Raw genomic sequence first — 25,503 nt, 5'->3', positions numbered from 1 at the left:
TTGCAAGTATATGAAACTCCCAAGATTTGTGAAATAATTTTATTTTACATAAAAATTGATTGGCATTCTTCCCACTTAGCAAAGTAAGTGGCGAATGTCACTATGAGCCGAACGCCAGACTCCTGCACAAAAGTAAATAGATGCCAAGTGGCAAGTGGCATTCTAGCCGAGTGCTAGGCACATAGCAGAGCAAATGGCAACTAGCACTATGAGCTGAACACCAGACTCCTGCACAAAAATAAGTAGGTGCCGAATGGCAAGTGGCATTCTAGCCGAGTGCAAGGCACACAGCAGAGCGAGTGGCAATTGGCATTATGAGCCGAACGCTAGACTCCTGCACAAAAATAAGTAGATGCCGAGTGGCAAGTGGCATTCTAGCCGAGCGCCAGGCACATAGCAGAGCAAGTGGCAACTAGCATTACGAGTCGAATGCCAAACTCCTACATAAAAATAAATATATGCCAAGCGGCAAGGGGCATTCTAGCCGAGCGCTAGGCACATAGCAGAACGGGTGGCAACTAGCACTATGGGCCGAACGCCAAAATCCTTCACAAAATTGAATACATGACCGAATGGCACTGTCAGCCAAACACCAAGCACTTAGCAAAGTAAGTGGCAAATAGCACTATTAGCTGAACGTCAGATACTTGTAAAAAAAAATTATAATATATATATATATATATATATATATATATATATATATATATCAAGTTATCATGCCATTCAGGATTAGAGAATGGAAGTTTTGGAAAAAATAGGTATATCTTTCCCTGTTTCATTTCAAATAAAATAAGTGCTTGAATACATGAGTTAACTTTCTGGAGATACATGAATTTTTGAATATTTGTATAAATAAATAAATAACTGTTACAAAGATCCACAAATCTAGTTGGCAGGTTCCTCTCCTAACCCAGACTCTTTGTTGACCTCTCCATTTTTGGTTGCCTCGCTATCTCTGGGGGAGAATCAAGATGGATGACCCCCTTAGTCAATGTAAGTCTATCAGAAGCAACTGATGTGGAAGGGATGATAGTGGTGATAAGAGGGATGTTCAAAGGATGAAAGGGAGGAGCAATCCCTGAAGCTGCAACCTCAATGCATTCAATAGAGATATTTTCAGCAGGGTCACAGGGTGGATATTGGTAGTTGTTTACTAGACTGATGTTCAGAGAAGCATCCAATTCATCAGGACCAGAACAGGAGCTAAACTCTCCCTCAGGGGGAGAACGGTCAATGAAGCCATCTCTGTACCCTTCAGCATACCTGATGGCACTTGTTCTGGTGAAGCGAGCATGAAGAGCTCGTATGCCACCCTCAACTTTGCCAATGATGTGTAGCAAAGAAGAGCGTTCATTTGTGAATTTCTCTTTTGAGTTTACATGGGTCAACCGTTGAGCAATAAGTGTACGCTGAAGGTCACCCTTCTCATTCCTCAATAAATTCCTTTCAGTAAGGGCAACATTTTTCTTAGTCTTCAAGACATCAACTTCATCCTGAAGAGAGTCTCGTTCGGCTTTAATGGCCTCTTATTTAGCCTTCAGAGCATCCTTCTCATCTGCCAGAGCATCCCTCTTAGTTTTCAGAGAATCCCTTGCAGCTGTCAAAGCAGCCGTTGCCTTCTTAGATTCATTCATCTTAACCAGGAGTTCAGAATTCTTGGCCTCAAGCAAGTTCTCTGATTCAACAGATCTCTTAAGGCCAGCAGAGAGGGACTTAAGCTTCTTATTTAGAGCTTCAATACTCTTCTAAAAGGTAAACATCCCGAATAGAGTCTGCACGGAGAAAAGTGCATTCTGATCAGTTCAATCGTCAAATAATTAAAATGAAAAAGAAGTGTATCTCAAGGGGAGAAGAGTTACCTTAATGGCGACAGCTGGAAATCGCCGGTACATTTCATTTAAAGTCATCTTGTTCTGGATCTTAAGGTCCTTGGGAGTCTAGAAGCCCTTGTAGAAAGCAAACGAAGTAGGAGGATCTTCGTATACAGAATCTATGGGGCCAATAGTCGAGCCATCCTCACGGTTGAGCAAGAGGCGCCATGGAAGAACAGATAATGTGGTACCAGAGGTCCTGGCGGATTCACCTTCTGGAATGAATAACTGAGGAGGGGGAAAAGGGTCAGTGATCCTAAAAGAGGTCACCCTAGCCCTCTGTGCTGATGGGATGTCGCTCTGATCACGACCACCCTCGGGCATTGGCCTTTTGCCCAGGCTTTTCTATGACGCGTCAACTAGGACTGGAGGAGATCTTCTATTGCTCCAATTAGAACCTCCAACATCCTGAGTGTTATCTGAAGAAGTATCAGTTAGAATGTTAGAAGATTCATCGGTCGGTGCAGTGGGTTGAGCCTCAGTGGAAAGACCTGCGACTTGAGCTTTAGCAGGGGAAGATGTAGAGGTCCCAGCAATAAAGTGATCTACAACTTAGGTAATAACCGGGACAGTCGTAACTTGTTCCGGGATTGGGACAGATGAAGTAACTTATTCCAAAGTTGGAACGGTTGAAGAAGTCATTGGGATGACAGGTTCAGAAGGAAGAGTGGGGGCAGAGTGCCTCCTCCTACTGAAGGATGGGATTTGGATACTCTCCATTGTAGATCCTAAGAGAGAGATATCAGAGAGATTGTCAGGGGTAAGCAAGTCAGTGGCTAAAGGGATGTTATTCAGCACTCTCTCCTGTATGATGTCAAGCCTGGCCCTGTAAACGCTATAAACTAGTTCGTCATGTTGAATTTGAAGACATTGACAAAGAAAAGTACAAAAATGAAGAAGGCAATTTTCACAATGGCAATCAGTGGGGTGTTTTTTAAGCTTTTTATTGCCAGAGACAGAGCACTCACAATGGTAGGGACAGGGAAGGACTGGCTGAGCAGAGTTTGCCAATTCCCACTAACCCCAATTAGATTTTGTCTCCAACCCTTTTCGAAAGAGAGCTTGTCCGTATAGATGGACCGTTTTTCAATAGGATAGAAATGGAAATACTTCTCACTGTGTTTGATTCTGTTAATTCAATAACAAATGAGAAGATCAATAATATCTAAACTGAGATCCCTATCACGGTTCAAGAGTAGAAGGACTGAGATTACCATAAGAAAGTTAGGGTTAACCTGCAGAGGGCAAAGCACCAATTTATTGAAGACATAACAGAAGAATGGGTGCAGAGGGAACCTAATTACGTTTAAGTGAATAACAGAGAATAAAATCTCCCCAGGAAGGAGACCCTCACCAGATCTCTCACCCAGATTTGTGGGATATATTCTAAGGGAAACGTCATTCGGGATGCTATTCTTAGAATAGATGGCATCCAAGTTAAGGGGAGCCATGGAAAGGGAAAGAATCTCTGGGTACAAAAGTTTTCTTTCAAAAAGAAAAGGAAGATAAAGAAGCTGACCTTAGGAAATAAGTTCACTAAGTACCCTGTAACAATATAAAAGCCAAATCGCAAAGAAAAGCTCGCCGAAAAATGCAGGAAGATGACAGGGGCAATCGGAGAAGACGACAAAGGAGGATGAAGATGGGAGAGATTAAAGAAAGACAGAGATTCAGAGGATAGGATTTTTGTAGAGAAGAAATGAAGGCAATTCAATGTTCAAAGGGTTAAGACGAAGAGTGGCGCAACAGATCTCAAGGTATGCATCTTTGGGCCAGCCGTTCGATTCCCTATGTCATTACTCCGAGCCGTTAAATCATGATTGTGTCTTTTCGATAATCTCACCCTAATTAATTAGGGAAAGATTATAGGGGCAGATGAGGACACCAAAAATGACCTGGGCTTGATGAGACCCAAATTGTTGAGAATGGATTGGGTAAAAGCAATAGGAATGGAGTAAGTCCTCGTTAAGAGGGCCCAAGCCCAAGAGGACGGTAGAAAAACTTGCAGTATGATGAAATGAATTAGGCCCAAACGAAAAGAAAACAAGTAAGGCCAGCCCATCACAAGAAAGTCAGTTAGAAAGCTTCAGGAGTAGTTGTAACCATCTATAAATAGACGAAAATAAGAGGGAAAAGGGCTTGAAAAAATTATTTGAAGTGCACAATTTCTTTTTCTAAATTGGGGAAAATTTCTGTGTTTCTTCAGATGTAGAAGTAAATTTTTTTTTTTTTTTTGTTAATTCAATATTTTGTGCATATGTGAGAAATTTTTTTGTATTTAAGCCGTTTAAATGGAAGGTGAAGTAAATAATATTCAAAATACAATAAACGGACAAAATGTTCCTGTTATAGAACCAGAAGTGATTAAATGGAAACCAAGGTATGAAACGGATTTTGATAGTGAGGAACAGGCATATGATTTTTACAATGCATATGGTGGTGGAATTGGTTTTAGCATCCGAAAGGAGTATGGAAATAAAGTTAGTGGAAGAATTACATCAAGGGCATTAGTTTGTAGTAAGTAAGGCGTGAAGGGGACTGACAAACGGGATGTATTTAGAATGACTCCCCTGGCTGAAACACGAACCAATTGCGGTGCATGAATGGCTCTTAGATATAACAAGAGAAAGGCAAAGTACGTAGTTTCTAAATTTTTAGAAAGTCATAACCATCCATTCATAATTGCTGAATGCAGCCACATGATGCCGTCCCAGCGACGAATTTCCTTAGTCCAGGCCATTGATGTTGAGTTGGATTTGGATTCAGGAGTTCCAACTTGTAATGCATATGAGTTGATGGGAAGGCAATTTAGTGGCAAAGAATCAGTTGGGTATTTGAAAGTGGATCTTAAAAATTATCTAAGGACGTGAAGACAAAATGAGCTTCTTTATGGAGAAGCGGCATGACTTATAGATTACTTTGAGACGCGTGCTTGTGAAGATCCTTCGTTCTTTAATTTCTTACAACTAGATACTAAGCAAATGATTACGAACATATTCTGGTCAGATTGTAAAATGATTATTGATTATGGCCATTTTGGAGATGTTATCAGTTTCGACACAACGTACAAAGTGGTACACGGTAACAGACCATTTGCAATTTTCTTGGGTATGAATCATCATCGAGAGGCCGCTGTGTTTGGAGCAACTATAATGTATGATGAGACAGCAGATTCGTTTGTTTGGTTATTTGAAACGTTCTTGAAAGCGATGGGCAGAAAAATGCCAAAGATGATTATTACGGATCAAGACGCTGCAATGGTGAAGGCATTAAAGCAGTTGAATAACTTTCATGCATCTCCATTCTTGTCACTTGGTACGCTGAAACAATCGTATTATTTCAGTCGTATTTTTTGTATTTGCAATATTGCAACACAGATATTAAGTTAATTAATCTTACAGGTCATGCCGGTGACAAAACACCATTTATGTGTTTGGCACTTAATGAATAATGCGCAGAAGAACCTACTGTTTCTGTTTAAATGCGTTAAAGGAGTAAAGAAGGTTATCTCAAGATTAATGTTTTAAATTGAGAAGGAGGATGATTTTATCAAGGAATGGGATTTAATGATTGCAGAGTATGGTATTTGGTTCATGTTGTCGTGGGCACCCAAATTGCGTACAAAAGTGTGGCCAAGTTTGAATTTATAAAGTGTCACTACTACCTCTAACTACTAATATAGCTAGGAAGAGTAAGGATCGTCCCAAGGGATCAGATGTGTATTTGAGATGGAAACAAGGTCGGATTAGTGGGTCGAGTGATGAAAAGGTGGTTTGATTGGTTAATTAAACTACAATGTAAACAAATTCAATACAAAGCAATTAAAGTAAATAAAGGGTAGAGAACAACACAAAGGGATCTTGGGATTTAGAGGTCACCACTAAACATCACCTTTCTAGATACTCAATGTGTAAAGAATGGGGGGAAATATGTGTTGCAATACTAAGAGGTGTGATTGATTGAATCAACAAGTATTGATGACTAATTAAGTATACATTGTGTAGACAACCTAATGAATAGCACAATATATCAAACTAAGCCATTATTCCTTCCTTTAAGCTCACAATCAAAACGCATTAACAAGCTAAAGAATTATACTACCTGCATTCATAATCATAGAACATCAAAAAACAAGCGTGGATTGTCCTCACATATAAGAAAGTAAGGCAGCTACACTACAACTAAGCTAAGGACATGAAAATTAAACTAATTTAACTAAGATAGAAGTACAATCCATCAAGAAATGAGTATGAACCATCAAATAAACCATAAGAGTATTCCATTAAAGCACCACGCCTTAACAATCTCTAGATTCATAACATCAACACACATAGACATGCATCAATAACACAAAGCCTAGAGATAAACATATGAACATCTATTCTAACATACATAAAGATATGAGTAGAATGAAATGATTAATTAGAAGTATTAAACAACACAAATCATTGCAGAAACAAGATTCATATATAACTCAAATGTCAAGACAAGATTACAACACAAATCCCCTCAAAATACAAAACATTAAGATCTAGAAGGCATGCTTAGGGCTAACTCCAGCCCAAGAAGATGTTTAGCCACTCATTGATGTAGTCATCCAACCCTCAAAGGCCATCTCCATGGTAGAAATGATCTTCTTCTTGATGGGAACCCTTGATGAATGGAAGAACTCCCAAATGGTGTATATCTCTCTCTATCTCTAGACTCCTCCCCAAGATTATGTATATGTCTCAAATTATATATGTGTAAAATGGCTCAAAATCCTTATATAGGTAGCTCAAGTGTCACACCCAATGGTCAGGTCTCGTGCACTAGGGCCCTTTCAATGATTGCACCACGAGCCATCTTTTAATGAGTTGGACTTTGTTTTTTTTTTTTCAAACTTGAGGGAGTTCGATCGATCGAATTCTGATGAGATCGATCGAACTATAGCCAGATCAATCAGAATATGGCCAGATCAATCAAACCTTAGTAGCACCTTTTTGGAATAAGATAAATATGAGATATTTTTGGGATATTTTGGAAAAAAGACAAAACTGATAGGTGGGGATAAGATCAAAGAAGTTCGATCGATCAGAGAATTATTGGATCGATCGAAGAAGGTATTTTGGCAAGGAAAATGACAAAAAGCTTGATCCATCTTGAAATGGTTGGAACAATCACTGTGAGATCAATCTGAGCTTGGTCTGATCGATCGAAACTTGCTGTTTTCCACCACTTTGCTTCCACTTTGCTCATTTTTTCCATTTGGCTTGAGATTGCTTCTTTTATGCTCTAATTTGGCTGAATTAACTTATTTTGGGGATAAGCGCCTGAAAAGGGAAATAACATGAAATTAGTCTAAAATGAGAAAATAAGATAGATAAAGGTTCTAGAATACTCGAGCTTAAGGGGTTTAAATATGCACTTTTCAATACTCATCACACCTCCAAACTTAAATATTGCTAGTCCCTAACAATGAACTACAAAGCAAAGGAATGAAATGAATAATTATACAACTATGAGCTAGAAATCAATAAAAGGATAACGCCACTTTCGTAGGGAACATGATTGCGTTTAGCGCATGCAACAAGCCTTTTAAACCCCTAGGTTACCCCTAGTGGATGGGTGAAGTCTCGTGAGGGTTTCCAGAAATGATACCCACAAACATTAAGCTCATTCTCTTTAAAGAGGCACCAATATTCCAAACAAGCATTGGGAGAAAACTACCTCAAGTATGCAATTTTTCAACCATTTCCAAGCAATCTCCTAAAATCTCAGCATCAAGCAAATAAGTAAGGTCCTCCACACAACAAGAAAATGATCATGCAAATCAAAACAACTCTAGAATCCTTTTTGAGTGAACCGGCATCAAATATGTTGCTATCTAAGCCAACTAAAGAAATGATCACATCCTTACCCTCAAACTAGCACACAAATCTAGTACCGATCACCAAGATAAATGATGGACCTTTTATTAAAACTTTATTGATTTAGGTATGCTTATTCTTTCCACTCGATTTTTTTTTTTTTTTTTTTTTTTTTTTTTTTTTTTTTTGTACTAACCTAATGGATCAAAGATGGAAGCATAGTGTAATATGTTGATTTATTAAGATTTCTAGCGATCTATGAGGTCAAGCGTTAGGTCAATGACTCTCAAACCAAACAGTTTTAGGGCACTAGGTGCTTAAACACCCCTAAGGACTTACAAGCTCAAATCAACTAGGCTACAAATGAAAACAACCTCCATCTAATCATTTCCCACTTCTCACCTTTTGGGAGAAGTCCTCACTTTTTTTTATTGCTTTTGCAACCTTTTTTTTTTTTTTTTTTTGTAATTATTAACCTAGAGTTTGGGCCCTCCACCTTTCGGTCCGAGAAATTCAGTGCTTGATGAAGCTAGAATCCCGACTACTCAATGAAAAGGGTTTGTTATCTACCTTTATCAAGAATGAAAGCTTTCAATGCACTACTAGCTCAATTGGGATGTAACCAAATCAATAATTAACAAAGCATGTACCCCACACATGAATGCTAGTGTGCGTCTAGCTCAATTGGGATGTAACCAAATCAATAATTAACAAAGCATGTACCCCACACATGAATGCTAGTGTGCGTCTGTGCTACTATAGAATCATAGAGTGCATCTCAAAACAATAACAAAATCAAGATAATGTAGCCCATAAGTGCAAGCAAGATATCAATCTTTCAAAAAATTTACTCCTAAATGGTATCCACAAGGCATACAAGAAGTATTGAACTTTCAAGTCAAACAATTTTTAAATTCTAAGCAATACAGTCCTAAAAAGATCAAAATTATAGCTAGTCATGGACCAATCATAGAAAATCCCTCAAATACACAAGTCATGCTCAAAATTTTGAATTGAAAACAAACACTGCAAAGAACACACATTACCCCCAAACTTAAATGGCACAGTATCCTCAATGTGCAAAGAGAACAAAAGGAAAGAGTATACCAGTGCAGCTATGGCAAAAAATGACCGGGACACAAATATTCGAAGTGGGTGGTACAACCCCCCCAAACTTAGGATTGACTGTGGTCCTGAAAAGATGGCACTAGGATAAAAGATGATCAGATAACAAAAAGGGGATAATAACAGTGCACAATGGGCATACAAGTGTAAATGGGATAATGATTGCCGTCGTCCTACCATACGTTTGAGAATGTGCAATTTAAGTGAGGGTCAAGTTTTACATTTGTAAAAGCCACTACTACATTTCACTATAAATATAGCTAGGGCGAGTAGGGATCGTCCCAAGGGATTGGAGTCGGAGTTGATTGTGGAATCGCTATTAGGGTTAGTAGGTCGAGTGATCAAACAATTGGTTGGTAGGTTGATTAAAGAGCAACAAAATTAAACTACGTAATTGAATGCAATAGAGATTAAGCAAGAGAGAGAGAGAAGAGTCTTGGGGTTTAGAGATCACCACCAAGCAATGCATTTCTATATTATTAACAAGTGATTAATGAGGGCAATTAGGGTATTGCAATATTGGTATGTGTGTATTTGGTTGATTCAACAAGCAATGATGACTAATTAAGTATATATTGTCTAACCAACATGTGAAAAGCACAATATATCTAGCAATTAAGTATAAATTGTCTAAATAGCATATGAAAAGCACAACATATCTAGCAAATCATTAGTCCTTTTCATTAGGCTCACAATACAAATACAACACAACATTAGAGACAAATGCTACTTGCATTCAAAAGTATGGAGCATCAAACAACTAGCATGGATTGTCTTCCCATCTAATATTATACTATCACTAAACTACAATTAAGCCATTAAAATTAAACTAATTTAGCTAAGAAGGAGACACAATCCATCAAGATATGAGCATGAACCATCTTGAGAATCACAAGAACATTCCTTTAAGCACTATGTTTTGACAACCTCTAAATTTATGGCATCAATACACATAGGCATGTATCAACAACACAAAATCTAGAAATAAGCACATGAACATCTATTCTAACATACATAGACATATGGATAGAATGAAATGATCAATTGGAAGCATTAAACCACATAAATCATTGATTAAACAAGATCTATATATATCAAAGTGTCAAAACATTAATTACAACACTAATCCCTCAATAATACACAAGATTAAGATATAGAAAGCATGCTTGGGGCTAACTCTGGCCCCAAGAGGATGTCTAGCCACTCATGGTGAGGATGCTCCAACCCTCAAGCGCTAACTCCATGGAAGAGGTTTGCTCCTTGTTGATGAAGATCTCTAATGGTGTCTCTAGCCTTCTTCCTCCCCTAAACTTCCTCTCCAAGAGATGATATCAATGTAATGTTCATTTTCTTTGAAAAAAGCAATCCTTATCCTTATATAGGTAAGTCAAAATGACACCCAAAATGAGCTGGAGTCGTGCACACAATATTCCTTAATGATTGGATAAAGGACAACTTTTAATGGGATGGAATTTTAACTTTTTCGCACTGGAGGAAGTTCGATCGATCGAAAGGAAGTGAGATCAAAAAAATGTAAGTGAGATCGATCGAACTTAGGCTAGATCGATCCAACTGGCTGAGCTTTTTGGAAAAAGACAAATCTGAGATATTTGTGGGAGATATTTATGGGAAAAGGACAAAAGTGGTTGGTGGGTGGTACAGCTGTGGATAGGATCAATCATTTGGATAAGGACAAAGGTGTTCGATCGATCGAACTTTTGGATATAAGTGTTTTGGGTCAAGGCTTGGATTTATCTTGAAGTGCTGAGATCAATCAATGTTCGATCGATCGAACCTTGGACTTGGATCGATCGAACTTGCTGCTTTGCTTCATTTTGCTTCTTTCTTCCTCCACTTTGCTCGTTTCTTTGTTTAATCCCAAAATTGCTTCAATTAAGCTCTTATTTGGCTGAGTTAGCTTATTTTTGGGATAAACGCCTGAAAATGGAAATAATACGAAATCAATCTAAAATGGTAAAGTAAGATAGATAAAGGTACTAGAATGCCTAAGCTTAAAGGGTTTAAATACGCACTTTTCAGTGCTCATCACACCCCCAAACTTAAATATTGCTAGTCCCTAGCAATGAACTAAAAAGTAAAGGAATGAAATGAACAACTATACAACTATAACTAGAAAGCAATAAATGGATAGCGCCACTTTCGTAGGGAACACGATTGCATTTAGCATATGCAACAAGCCTTTTAAACCCCTAGGTTACCCCTAGTGGACGAGTGAAGTCTCGTGAGGGTTTCCAGAAATGGTACCCACAAACATTAAGCTCATTTTTGTCAAAAGAGGTACCAATATTGTAAACAAGCATTGGGAGAAAACTACCTCAAGTATGCAATTTTTCAGCCCTTTCCAAGCAATCTCTCAAAATTTCAACATCAAGTAAGCAAGTATGGTCCTCCACACATCAAGAAAATGATCATGCAAATCAAAACAACTCTAGAATTCTTTTGAGTGGACCGGCATTAATGTGTTGTTATCTAAGCCAACTAAAGAATTAATCACATCCTTACCCTCAAACTAGCATACAAATCTAGTACCGATCATCAAGACAAAAAGTAGACTTTTTATTAAAGCTTTATTGTTTTAGGTGCACTTATTCTTGTCACTCATTTTTTTAATTTTTTTTTTATTTATTTTTTATAGGATCAAAGATGGAAGCATAGTGCAATATATTGATCTATTAAGCTTTTTAGCGATTCATGAGATCGAGCATTAGGTCAATGACTCCCAAACGAGACGGCTTTAGGGCACTAGGTGTTCAAACACCCCTACGGACTTACAAGCTCAAATCAATTAGGCTACAAATTAAGACAACAACCATCTAATCATTTCCTGTAATACCCCTAGTTTTCAAAAGGATACAATGGGAATTTAAATTTGATTTTATTGCATTTTTATTTCATTGTGTGATTTATGTGCTCATTTGCGTAATTGTTTAATTGTTTCTTTATTTTAAATTAATTGTATATTTGTTCTTGATTCTAAATTACTTGTTTATTTGTTTTAAAGTAATTGTTTAATTTTAATAGTGTATTTGTTTTAAAGTAATTGTTTAATTTTAATTATTTAGTTGTCTAAATTAATTGTTTTTTTTTGGTCTTGTATATAATATGGGACTAGGGTTTTATTTTTTATATAGTATGGACGCAGACTTATATTAGGTTTTAAATTAAACCCGGTAAATATAGAGTTACGTAGATTAGGGTTTGGGACGTCTATATATATTTTTCTTTTAAGTCTGCTAGGGTTGGGAATAATCCTACTCACGTAATATTTATGAGAAGGAAAACAGAGGCTCTAGATTGGTCTTGAGAGAAACATAGAGGGTCTCGGGTGATTTTCTGTGAGGCTAAAGGAGGAAGACTGGAGGAAGAACAGAGGGGTTGCTTCTGGATGGAACCAAAAAGCAATAGAGGAAGGGAACTGTGAGCAGAGCAGAGGGGAAACAGACTTGGAGAATTTTGAAACTTAGAGACGACGCTTAAGGTTTCAAACTGGAATCGTGAGGCAAGTTTCATTCTCTCTTTTTCCCTGTAAACTTATGTTCTGTGCATTCTTTTTAGTCTCCAGGGACTAATACAACTTTTAAAATTAATGGTTGACGCATAACGTATCAGAATCTGTTTATGGTTTAAAACACTGAAATTGGTTCTTGCATAAAACTATGTTGATTAGGGTTTTAAACTTCTATAAATTAATTCGTAAGGAATCCAAGGAGTTTCTAGGATGGTTTGGACTATAATTGAACACTGGAAACTTAAAAACGGAAATTTGATACCAGATTATCAGACTGTAAATTTTGTTGTGTCTAAAAAACTGAAACCTGTTTCTTGCATAAACTATGTTGTGTTTGGTTTAGATTTTTGTCAATTGGTTTACACTTGAATATGAGGGGTTCCTAGGGCTGTTTAGACTCTGATTGAACCATGAAACTTTAAAAAAAATTCAGAACTGAAGGTTAGAGTTCACCAGTAGCAGAGAGGAAGATCAGAGGAGGAGGGAGAAGGCTCTCAGGGAGAGAGTCGGCTCCTTAATGAAGGGAGCCGGCTCCCATGGAGAGAGAGCCGACTCTCCATGTAGGGGAGCCGGCTCTAGGTGCTTTAGAGATGGCTCCCATGATGGGGGAGCCGCCTCTCTTGAAGGAAAACACCTACGGGTGTTTTCGAGTGACTTTCTGACTTAAGGGGGCCAAAGGAAATTTCTGGAAAATGAAGGGGAGTTCTAAATAATTAGAATTAACCTATAAGCCTCTAAAAATAATTAATATATAATGGTGTAATAATCTTTGGAGGATTCATGAAACATAAACTTTGTATTGGCATGATGTGGAAGCGAGTTTAATTTGCTAGTTTATGTTAGCGAACTTAAACGGACTGCTAAGGAATTATGTGTGGAATGGTGTATCAATTATATATACAACTTAATGAAGGCTGGAAAGGTTAGTCTAGGATCTGGTTATAGATAGCTTGAGCTTTAAATCCTAAGTCACATGCTGTCAGAAGTTGAGGAGGTGTTACGTGCCGGTTGTGCTTTACCATTTAAATTGGAGTAATATGAAACACTATTAGGGTTTTATTTGCAGTGCAGATTGGACTTCTGCGTGTCATAAGATCATGCACAGGTTTAAAGATGGAGGATTAATTAGACGTCATATGATGTAGTTACTAATTTACACGCCATCAAGGATTAAGGGGAAGTTAGTTACTAACCTTTGTTATAGTAATGAACTAGTATGGAAAAGGATGGTTTGGGAATGCTAGAATAATGTGCTCAGGTTTAACTTCTGACAATCATTATATCGTGCTATGGATGTTAATTGATGAACTATTTCAATTGCTGTTTATCAACTGTATGGATGTGAATAATATAAATTGTTTATCAGTACTTTAACAATTTAAAGGAAGGATTTATGGTTTAATCATATACTGGATGCATGATAGGATCTTAATAATATCTGATTTTTATTATGCTGGTTTCTAGATATGTTTGATGTTCTAATGAATGTGCATCATTTGTGGATCATTTGCATTATATGTACCGGTATGGGACGGTGACATATCAGGGATGGATTAGATCAAAAAGCTAAGTCCTACCCCTTCATACATACGGAATGGATTAACTAAAATAGTTAACTCCTACATGGATACATGTCCTGTCAACTAAAACAGTTGAACGACATAACGGATGTTTGTTTTATCTTTCTGCGTTTAGGAAGGAATTTATATATATATTTATGGTACCGTGATACAAGCTTGAGTCTCCTGATCATGGTTAGGGTGCGTATATTGCAAAGGTTGAGTAACTAGATATAGTTAATGTTCCCTGGTAGGTCTAGGTACTTGGCCACTGAAAAGCGTGTTTTATATGTCACCTTCTACCCAGGCTGAACTATGTTATAGGCTAGTGAGCATCCTATAGTGTGTATATATATATATGGACTATTGTAGATATTGCCGAGCTATCAAGGATGTATCTGCGTATCGGGTTTATGTACGGATTGTAGTAGATTGGAACTTGCATGTGGGCCTGACCCACTTCTATTTTTCAGGTATTCGCTAGTACCAGGCTTAGAGTTTGATCGTGTTGATGCAGATACAAACACTCACTCTTCCGGTTACATAGGATTTCCTTTCTATTTTGGTTTTGGATTTTAATTCTGTAAATTTATTTAAAGTTGTGGAATTAGGGGTCCACTAGGTGGATTCCTGAGTTGTACGGGTTTAAATTATATTAATTTATTAGTTAAGGTTCGAGGATTTTCATTTTAGTTTCTTTCGGCGCATTATTATTTTAATCTTAATTCAGTTTTTTCCTGCTTGTTTACATATTGATTGTTTGGTATCCCTCGGATCTGTGCTCGGACTTGATCACCCGTGGCTCTAGAAACGAGGGGTATCACATTTCCCACTTCTTACCATTTGGGAGAAATCTTCACTTTTTTTTTTTTTGTAAGCAAGTTCAATTATTAACCTAAAGGTTGGGCCCACCACCTTTCGGCGCAAGAAGTTCAGTGCTTGATGAGGCTAGAATCCCGGCTACTTAGTGAAAAGGGGTTGTTATCCACCTTTATCAAGAATGAAAGCTTTCAATGCACTACTAGCTCAATTGGGATATAACCAATTCAATAATTAACAAAGCATGTACCCCATAAATGAATGCTAGTGTGCGCCTATACTAGTGTAGAAGACTAGAGTGAATCTCAAAACAATCACAAAATCAAGATGATTTGGACCACAAGTGCAAGCAAGATATCAATCTTTCGAAAAATTTACTCCTAAATGGCATTCATAAGGCATACAAGGAGTATTGAACTCTCAAGTCAAGTAATTTTTTAAATTTTAAGCAATATAGTCCTCAGAAGATCAAAATCATAGCTAGGTATGGACCAATCATAGAAATATCCCTCAAATACACGAGTCATGCTAAAAATTTGAATTTCAAACTATCACTATAGAGCACCATTCCCCCCAAACTTAAATTGCACAATGTCCTCAATGTGCAAAGAGAACAAAGGAAAGAGTATACCAGTGCAACTAAGCAAGAATGATAGGGACTGAAGTATCCGAAGTGGGTGGCATGGCCCCCCCAAACTTGGGATGAACTGTGGTCCTGAAAATTGGCACTTGGATAAACTTATCAGATAACAAAATGGGATAATCAGTGCACAGTGAACATGCAAGTGTAAATGGGATAAACAGATAACGAAATGAGAGAGGTATAAGGGTGGTCCTGAAAATTGGGTAGTACTCTCTCACTGAAGTCACTGTGATGCACCTGATGGAGTTAAAAGGGTAGATGTATCAATAAAAGCATACAACATCCATTATAGATAAGAACAACAATAAAGTGTAATACATCGATTGTCAAAGCCGACAGACCCGGCTGCAAAAATAATAGTATCACAAGTGTAGCAGACACAGAATATAGATAGGGAGCATAAAAACATAAAGAGACTGGAAGTCTCAGGCAGAGGGAGGTCCACGGATCTCCCTGGCTAAGTCATCAATGGCAATCAAGATCTCCGTAGGAAGGCGAGAAATGTCAGCTCTAATGGCAGCCATTATATTTAGACGAAGGGTAGCAAGGTCGGCTCTAAGGGCAACCAGCATATCCTCCAAACTCCGAAGGTACTCTTCTAAGCGACATGTTTGATCATGATCCTCTGGTGTGGCTGAAGTGGAAGAGCTATCATTCTTAGTCACGATTTACAAAAGGAAATCTTGTAATGGGAGTGAGTGCTAGAATAAATAATTGAAAGCACAATAGAAATATGTATATCAAATAAGATAGACAAAATAAAGATGACATGAATCTATGCAGGTGATGGGAGGTGAAGCATGAATCTATGCAGGCATTGATATGATAGCGTGGAGTGAATACCAGATGAATGAAGTGTGTATGTGAAATTCGATCGATCAGAAAAGAAGTGAGATCGATCTCATAGATTCGATCGATCTAAAACACAAGTTTGATCGATTGAATTGTGTTCTATGAAAAATAAGGAGTCACAGATCTGAGACTGTGGAAGCAAGGGACCCACATGAACATGTTCGAGGGCCCAAGTACACAACAAACATCAATTCCAAGCACCTGGAATGGTTCACACTCCCAAAAATCAGAAAAACTCATGACAATGGACCTGGCATAAAGATGGATCTAGACGTGTGTACACGAAAGACTTAAAGCTTCATCCATGGCCACTAATCTTCATGAAAATTTGAACAAATCAAACACTGAAAGCATATTCTTAACAAAGCAAGGTGTGAAGACAGCTCTAGGGTCTTGGATCTTACCTTGAATCGAAGAGAGGAGGGATGGATGTGAAAAGGAGGGAGATCCAAGAAGAGGAAGATTGATCTGTTTTTAAAAACATTTCCCAACTAGTTCAATCGATCGAAGATGGGTTATGATCGATCGAACTTTGATGAACTCCTTCCAAAGTATTTTTGGATTTTTTTTTTTTTTTGAAAAGTTGAAAAGTTAAACTAAAGTTAAAATAATGAAATGAAGATTTGTGATCAATCGAAATAAGAGTTCGATCGATCAGACAGAGTGCAAAAATATGCAGGTTTTTGGTTCAAAATTTTGGCTAAGTGTTGGAACATGAGATCGATCAAACTGGAAAGTTGGATCGATCGAACAACTTCTTGATCGATCTTGGAATGTTTCAAATGATCAGACAGAGAGCTGAAATATGCAGGTTTATGCAGGCTCAAAATTTTTCTAAGTGTTGAGTCCTGAGATCGATCGAACTTGGAAGTTGGATCGATCGAAGGTCTCTTGATCGATCTTGGAGTTGGTTCGAATGATGGGACAGAGAGGTGATTTTGGATGCAGGTGGATGCAGGTCGAAAATTTTTCTAAGTGTTGAGTGCAATCCACAGTTCGATCAATTGAACTCCAATGTGAGATCGATTGAACTTTGCCAAATGCTTAATTATGACATAAAAGCTTATGCAATCCTCACCAAAAACAAGTATCTAGACTTCGCAAGAAATGAAATGAAAGATAGAAATGGGGGAGGAATAGGGTTTTGACACCCTACGAATGCCTTTGCTAGTCTTTAACGTCTCTAGCAAGACATTGGGCTCTTTTAGCCTGGATCAAAGATCTTATAATGCATCCCCTCCTTGTTAGAGTGATAAATGCTTTGAACTCCACCCAACAAATGGTCCTTTGAAGAACTTGTTGGATCAAGCTCACAAGAAGTCTTTGGTTCCTTGTTAATGCAATGTTCTATATGCTCATACACTGGGTCAACTAAATGTGTAGCTTCAAAATGTCTTTGAAAGACTTGACCCTCGATGTAAGGTTTCAACCTCTGCCCATTAACCTTAAAAATGTTTCCCTTTTTCAAATTTTTGATTTCAACCGCCCCATGAGGTGCAACAGAGATGATTTCATAAGGACCTTCCCATTTAGTTCTCAATTTCCCCGGAAAGAGTTTAAGTCTAGAGTTGAAAAGCCAAGCTTTTTGACCGGGTTCCAAAGTCTTTTTCACAATATGCTTGTCATGAAAGGTTTTGGTTCTCTCTTTGTAGAGTTTGGCATTATCACAGGCATTGTATCTCAATTCTTTTAACTCACTCAATTGAAGAATCCTATTCTCTCAGTCTTTATCAAGGTCAAAATTGAGCTTTTTAACCGCCCAAAAGGCTTTGTATTCTAACTCAACCGAGAGATAACACGGCTTTCCATATACAAGCCTATAAGGAGACATTCCAATGGGGGTCTTATATGCCGTCCGATAAGCCCACAAAGCATCATTTAACTTCCTTGACCAATCCTTTCAGGTAGTGTTAACCGTTTTCTCAAGAATATGCTTAATTTCCCAGTTAGACACTTCAACTTGCCCACTTGTTTGAGGATGGTAGGGAGTGGCTACCTTATGAGTGACAGAGTACTTAAGAAATAAGTGCCTCAAGAATTGATTACAAAAATATTTTCCCCCATCACTTATTATAGCCCTTGGCAAACCAAAACGAGCAAAGATATCGGATTTGATGAATTGAATGACCACGGAGTGGTCATTTGTTTTGGTAACACATGCTTCCACCCATTTGGAAAGATAATCAACGGCAAGAAGAATGTATTGAAAACTATAGGACATAGGAAATGGACCCATAAAATCAATGCCCCATATATCAAAGATCTCAATAACAAGTATATTGGTCAAGGGCATCATATCTCTTCTAGACATTGTTCCCATCTTTTGACATCTCTCACATGATTTGTAAAAATTGTAGGCATCTCTATGAATAGTAGGCCAAAAGAGCCCACTTTGAAGAACCTTCAAGGCGGTCTTCTTTGCACTAAAATGCCCACCACATGCAAGAGTATGACAAAACACTAGGACACTTGGAATCTCACTCTCTGGAATGTATCTCCTTACAATTTGATCCGGACAATATCGGTACAAGACATGGTCTTCCCAATAGTAATTCTAGATGTTGGCAAAGAAACGATTTTTCTCATTTTTCGACCAAGAAGTTGGTAGCTTGCCCACTGCCAAATAATTCACAATGTCGGCAAACCAAGGCATTTTCCCATTGGAAATTTGGAAGAGTTGTTTATCCGGAAATGAGTCACAAATTGGTAGACTAGGGAAAGGCTCTATCGATAACCTATAAAGATGATCGGCAACCACATTCTCGGTGCCTTTCTTGTCCTTGATTTCAAAGTCGAATTCCTAAAGAAGTAGAATCTATCTAATCAACCTAGGTCTTGTTTCTCTTTTTGTCAAAAGATGCCTCAAAGCAGCATGATCAGAATAAACAACAACTTTTGACCCTAAGAGGTAGGATCGAAATTTATCAAGGGCATATACCACGGCAAGTAACTCTTTCTCGGTAGTGGAGTAATTCAATTGAGCTCCCGAGAAAGTTTTACTTGCATAGTATATGGCACAAGGAAGCTTACCCACTCTTTACCCCAAAACTGCCCCCACGGCATAATCAGAAGCATCACACATCATTTCAAATGGCAATGACCAATTGGGAGGTTACATGATAGGAGCAAATGATAATAATTCACGTAATTTATGAAAAGCGTCTAGGCATGCTTGATCAAAGACGAAAGGAATTTCCTTGGCAAAAAGATTGCACAAGGGTCGAGCAATTTTGCTAAAGTCCTTGATGAAACGGCGATAAAAACCGGCATGACCTAGAAAGGAGCGAACTTCTCTCACCGTTGAAGGTGGAGGTAATTCAGAAATGAGCTCAACTTTTGCCTCATCTACCTCAATCCCCCTCTTAGAGATGACATGACCTAAAACAATGCCTTCTTGAACCATGAAATGGCTCTTTTCCCAACTAAGGACAAGGTTTACCTCTCGACATTTTTTAAGCACTAAATCTAGATTTTTAAGGCATGCATCAAATGAGGACCCAAAAACAGAAAAATCATCCATGAAGACCTCTAGATAAATTCTTCCACCATGTCCGAGAAAATTGACATCATATACCTTTGGAATGTGGCAGGTGCATTGCACAAACCAAAAGGCATCCGTCTATAAGCAAATGTGCCGAATGGATATATAAATGTGGTTTTCTCTTGGTCTAATGGGTCAAGGGCTACTTGATTGTACCTTGAAAAGCCATCAAGGAAGCAATAATATTGTTGCCCCGCCAATCTTTCTAGAATTTGATCAATAAATGGCAAAGGAAAGTGATCCTTTCTAGTGGCGGCATTCAATTTACGGTAATCAATGTAAACACTCCATGAATTGGCAGTACGCTTAGAGATTTCCTCACCTTTTGCATTCTCAACCACCATAATCCCTAATTTTTTGGGAACTACTTGAGTTGGACGCACCCACTTGCTATCAGAGATTGGATAAATGATTCTGGCATCTAAGAGTTTGACTACTTCCTTCTTGACTACCTCCTTCATGTTTGGATTAAGTCTCCTTTGGGCGTCCCTAAAGAGTTTTGTCTCGTCCTCCATAAGTATGCGATGCATACAAATAGAAGGGTCAATTCCCTTAAGATCCGCCACACTCCATCTTATGGCTTCCTTGTTTTCTTTAAGCACACTTAAGAGAGCATCTTCTTGGTCTTTTTCAAGACTTGAAGAATGATAACCGGAAGAGTCTCTTTTGGACCTAAGAATGCATACTTGAGATTAGAAGGTAGAGTTTTAAGCTCAAAAGTTGGTGGAGAGATTAAAGATGAGACCGGTGGAGTGCTAGAGAGTGGAGGAAGGAGTTCTATTGGAGTTCTCCAAGATGGACAATCTAAGCTTACAACTGATTCCATGAGATTGCTTACTTCATTCATTGATTTTTCATCATCAAATCCACAATTTCCATATATTTCAAGAAGATAAGAAGCAAGAGGATCATCGGATAAAAGAGATGAAAGACTATCCTTAATTGGTTGCTTCATAATCATTATGGGAATTGACTCCGCAACAACCTTGTCTAACACATCAACAAGACAACACTCTTCTTCATCTGTGGGATGTCGACTTACATGGAAAATATTGAGTTTGACCATCATATTGCCAAAAGAAAGATCCATGATCCCGGATCTACAATTAATTGTTGCATTTGCGGTGGCAAGGAATGGTCTTCCCAAGATGATTGGGATGTGGGTGGAAGGATTGGCAACCGGCTTGGTATCAAGAACTACAAAATCAACTAGAAAGTAGAATTTATCCACTTTTACAAGGATGTCCTCCACCATGCCCCTAGGTGTTTTGACAGATCTATCGGCCATTTGAAGTACCACCAAGGTTGGCTTCAAATCATTCAACCTTAATTGTACATATACGGAGTAAGGAATCAAGTTAGCACTTGCACGTAAGTCAAGAAGAGCTCTACGAATTTCATGTGTTCCGATTACACAAGAAATAGTCGGAGCGTCGGGATCTTTGAACTTAAGTGGAGTGTTTTGTTGAAGAATGGAGCTCACTTGCTCCATGAGGAACACTTTTTTAGGGCTTGGACCCTTGCTCTTCCTCTTTTGTGTGCAAAGATCCTTCAAGAGTTTTGCATAAGGTGGGATTTGCTTAATGGCATCCAAAAGAGGAAGATTGATGTTGACTTGCTTAAAAACTTCCATTATGTCATGTGTTTTCCCTTCTTGCCTCCCTAAAGGTGAAGTTTCTTTTATAGCATAAGGGAATGGAGCTTTTGGCTCACAAGACTTTGTAATTTGAGAGGATGATGGAGAAGATTGAGAATTTTGGTTAGGAACAGTTTCGTTCAAGGAAGTAGGAGTGAGATTGGGAATTAGATGGGTGACAACTTTAGGTTTCACCAATTCACTATCTTCCTTTGGTAATTCAACCCTATTATCCACTTGCTTGCCACTTCTCAAAGTATTGATGGCTTGCGCTTGAGCTTGGGAAGAACACCCTGATGTAGGGTTTGCTTCCACACAAAATTAGGCCTTTGGATTCCTCTCGGGTTGACTAGGTAATTTCCCAACCTCTCTTGTATTCAATGCATTAGCTATGGTCCCGATTTGGGATTCAAGCTTTGAAATTGATTGAGAATGGGAATGCAACAAGTTGGTATTCATTTCTAAGCTATCCAAAGCCACCAAAACCTTATCTTCAAATGTTGGATTGCTAGAGAATGCATGAGGATAATGAGTGTCAACTTGGGAGTCATACATTTGAGGATGTGAAAAGTGGTTCATTCTTTGGTGATGAGAAAAAGAATCAATTCCTTGGGACCCTCCATTCCTCTTATGAGGCGGAATGTATTTGCTTTGAAAATTTTTGATTGGGTAAGGACTGGACTCTCATTCCACTTTGGAACATATGCACTTGAATAAGGTCGAGCAAATATAACATTAACTTGTTCAAAATGTTTATTAAACACATGTCCTTGGGGACAATTGGAAGTAGTATGTAGAACACTTGAACATGTCATGCAAGGCTCACAAGATTGAGAAAAATGATGAAGAGGGAATGAAATTGTTAGCCGGTCTTTGACTTAACAAGAATTGATCAAGTTTTTGAGAAAGAGTTTTAACTTCGGCTACAATTTCCCTTGAACTTTCAATTTGGTAAACTTTTTCACTTTCCTCCTTAAAATAATGATGGGACCGAGAAATGTAATGTTTGTGCAAAGAATTCTCACTCATTTTCTCAAAGAGGTGCCAAATGTCGTCTTCATGTTTCCCAAAATATGAGCCTCCACATGAGGTATCAACAATGTCCTTTTGCATATCGGATAGGCTTTCATAGAAGTATTGGACCACTTGCCATTTTGGAATGCCATGATGTGGACACTTTCTTAGCAAGTCATTCAATCTCTCCCAAGCCTCATGCAACAACTCTCCTTCCCTTTGAGAAAATTCTCTAATTGAAGTACACATTACATTGGTCAAACTTAAGGGGTAAAATTTTTTTAAAAACTCATTTTGCATTTGCGCCCAAGATGTGATTGAATTTACCCTTAAAGTGTTGAACCAATGCTTTACTTTGTTTTTCAGTGTGAAAGGGAAGAGGAGTAGTTTAAGAACTTCCTCCAGGACATTCATGTACCTCACAGTGGAACATAGTTCAAGAAATTCATTAAGATGCCTATATGGTTCCTCTTCATTTAAGCCATAAAAGAGTGGACACATTTGAATGGTCTCGGGCTTGATTTCATATTGATTAGCCTCAAAATTAGGTAACACGATGCAAGTAGGTGTATGGTATGCATGAAGATTATAATGATCATGAAGGACCATTGGAGGAATTGGAGCTTGGACTCCGGGGCCATGTTGACTAAGTGGTGGGTTTTGCCTTAAACGTGGGTCTAAGTAGCCACGATTACCCTCTAGATTTTCCATATGAATGCCTAGCATGAATGGTATGGCGAGGTTTAGACAAGGCTACAAATGACACACAAATCAACACAAAACAAGCAAGCACTCCCCTTTTGAAACAAATCAACCATCAACAAACTTCCCCCACATACATTGTACCCACACTTCCATGCTTGAACAACATGCTAAGAAAAGTAAATTGCCTCCACGCGGGCTCACGATCTATCTAAGAATTTAAAAACTTGCCTCCACGCGGGCCGACGATTTAACTAAGGGATTGAGTAAAGAAAGTCTCACAAAGGTCCTTTAGCACTTCAACTCCAAATTTAAAGTTTAGCTTGGCAATTTTTAAATTTTTAGCATATTTCCTTTCTTTGCTTAGCTTCTTTACTTGAATGTTCTTTTGCTTTCCTTCTTGCTCAATGCTCCTTGTCAAATATGAACAAACACAATAAGTAACCAAAAGAAAAATGAAACAAGTAAAGACACGATCAAAAGAGTAATAATTCCTAATTGATTCCACAACTATGATGTTGCCTAATCCCCGGCAACGGTGCCAAAAACTGATGGCCGTCGTCCTACCATACGTTTGAGAATGTGCAATTTAGGCGAGGGTCAAGTTTTACATTTGTAAAAGCCACTACTACTTTTCACTATAAATATAGCTAGGGCAAGTAGGGATCATCCCAAGGGATTGGAGTCGAAGTTGATTGTGAAATCGCTATTAGGGTTAGTAGGTCGAATGATCAAACAATTGGTTGGTAGGTTGATTAAAGAGCAACAAAATTAAACTAAGTAATTGAATGCAATGGAGATTAAGTAAGAGAGAGAGATAATAGTCTTGGGGTTTAGAGATCACCACCAAGCAATGCATTTCTATATTATTGACAAGTGATTAATGAGGGCAATTAGGGTGTTGCAATATTGGTATGTGTGTATTTCGTTGATTCAACAAGTAAGGATGACTAATTAAGTATACATTGTCTAACCAACATGTGAAAAGCACAATATATCTAGCAATTAAGTATATATTGTCTAAATAGCATGTGAAAAGCACAACATATCTAGCAAATCATTGGTCCTTTTCATTAGGCTCACAATCCAAATACAACACAACATTAGAGATAAATGCTACTTGCATTCAAAAGTATGGAGCATCAAACAACTAGCATGGATTGTCTTCCCATATAATATTATACTATCACTAAACTACAATTAAGCCATTAAAATTAAACTAATTTAGCTAAGAAGGAGACACAATCCATCAAGATATGAGCATGAACCATCTAGAGAATCACAAGAACATTCTTTTAAGCACTATATTTTGACAACCTCTAAATTTATGGCATCAATACACATAGACATGTATCAACAATATAAAATCTAGAAATAAGCACACGAACATCTATTCTAACATACATGGACATATGGATAGAATGAAATGATCAATTAGAAGCATTAAACCATATAAATCATTGATTAAACAAGATCTATATATATCAAAGTGTCAAAACATTAATTATAACACTAATCCCTCAATAATACACAAGATTAAGATATAGAAAGCATGCTTGGGGCTAACTCTAGCCCCAAGAGGATGTCTAGCCACTCATGGTGACGATGCTCCAACCCTCAAGGGCTAATTCCATGGAAGAGGTTTGCTCTTTATTGATGAAGATCTCTAATGGTGTCTCTAGCCTTCTTCCTCCCCTAAACTTCCTCTCCAAAAGATGATATCAAAGTAATGTTCATTTTCTTTGAAAAAAGCAATCCTTATCCTTATATAGGTAGGTCAAAATGACACCCAAAATGAGCTGGGGTCGTGCACACAATATTCCCTAATGATTGGATAAAGGACAACTTTAAATGGGATGGAATTTTAAATTTTTCGCACTGGAGGAAGTTTGATCGATCGAAAGGAAGTGAGATCGATCGAAAGTAAGTGAGATCGATCGAACTTAGGCTGGATCGATCCAACTGGCTAAGCTTTTTGGAAAAAGACAAATCCAAGATATTTGTGGGAGATATTTATGGGAAAAGGACAAAAGTGGTTGGTGGGTGGTACAGCTGTGGATAGGATCAATCATTTGGATAAGGACAAAGGTGTTCGATCGATCGAAGAATGATGTTAGATCGATCGAACTTTTGGACTTAAGTGCTTTGGGTCAAGGCTTGGATCTATCTTGAAGTGCTGAGATCGATCAATGTTCTATCGATCGAACCTTGGACTTGGATCGATTGAACTTGCTGTTTTGCTTCATTTTGCTTTTTTATTCCTCCACTTTGCTCCTTTCTTTGTTCAATCCCAGAATTGCTTCAATTAAGCTCTTATTTGGCTGAGTTAGCTTATTTTTGAGATAAGCGCCTGAAAATAGAAA

The 25,503-nt window shown here is 38.0% G+C and overlaps 1 protein-coding gene across 1 annotated transcript; it reads left to right on the top strand.

Moving 5' to 3' along the window:
• Window positions 1–4,162: 4,162 nt before the first annotated feature.
• LOC132272371 (protein FAR1-RELATED SEQUENCE 12-like) lies at window positions 4,163–4,741 on the top strand. Its single transcript, XM_059773530.1, has 2 exons — window positions 4,163–4,392; window positions 4,567–4,741. The coding sequence occupies exons 1-2, from the start codon at window positions 4,163–4,165 to the stop codon at window positions 4,739–4,741; spliced, it is 405 nt and encodes a 134-aa protein (XP_059629513.1).
• Window positions 4,742–25,503: the final 20,762 nt, after the last annotated feature.

Source organism: Cornus florida, unplaced genomic scaffold (assembly GCF_030987335.1).
Source record: "Cornus florida cultivar Cherokee Brave unplaced genomic scaffold, ASM3098733v1 CherokeeBrave_3.0.0_Hap2_Chr09, whole genome shotgun sequence".
Lineage (NCBI taxonomy): Eukaryota > Viridiplantae > Streptophyta > Magnoliopsida > Cornales > Cornaceae > Cornus > Cornus florida.
The sequence above is the reverse complement of the archived record's forward strand: the minus strand, read 5'-3'. Positions and strand labels throughout refer to the sequence as shown.

Bases quoted from the DNA above. Each gene is read 5' to 3' on its own strand.
- LOC132272371 (XM_059773530.1), top strand. From the start codon at position 4,163: ATGGAAGGTGAAGTAAATAATATTCAAAATACAATAAACGGACAAAAT. The intron at 4,393-4,566 runs GTAAGGCGTGAA...TGCTGAATGCAG, and splicing joins AGGGCATTAGTTTGTAGTAA to CCACATGATGCCGTCCCAGC.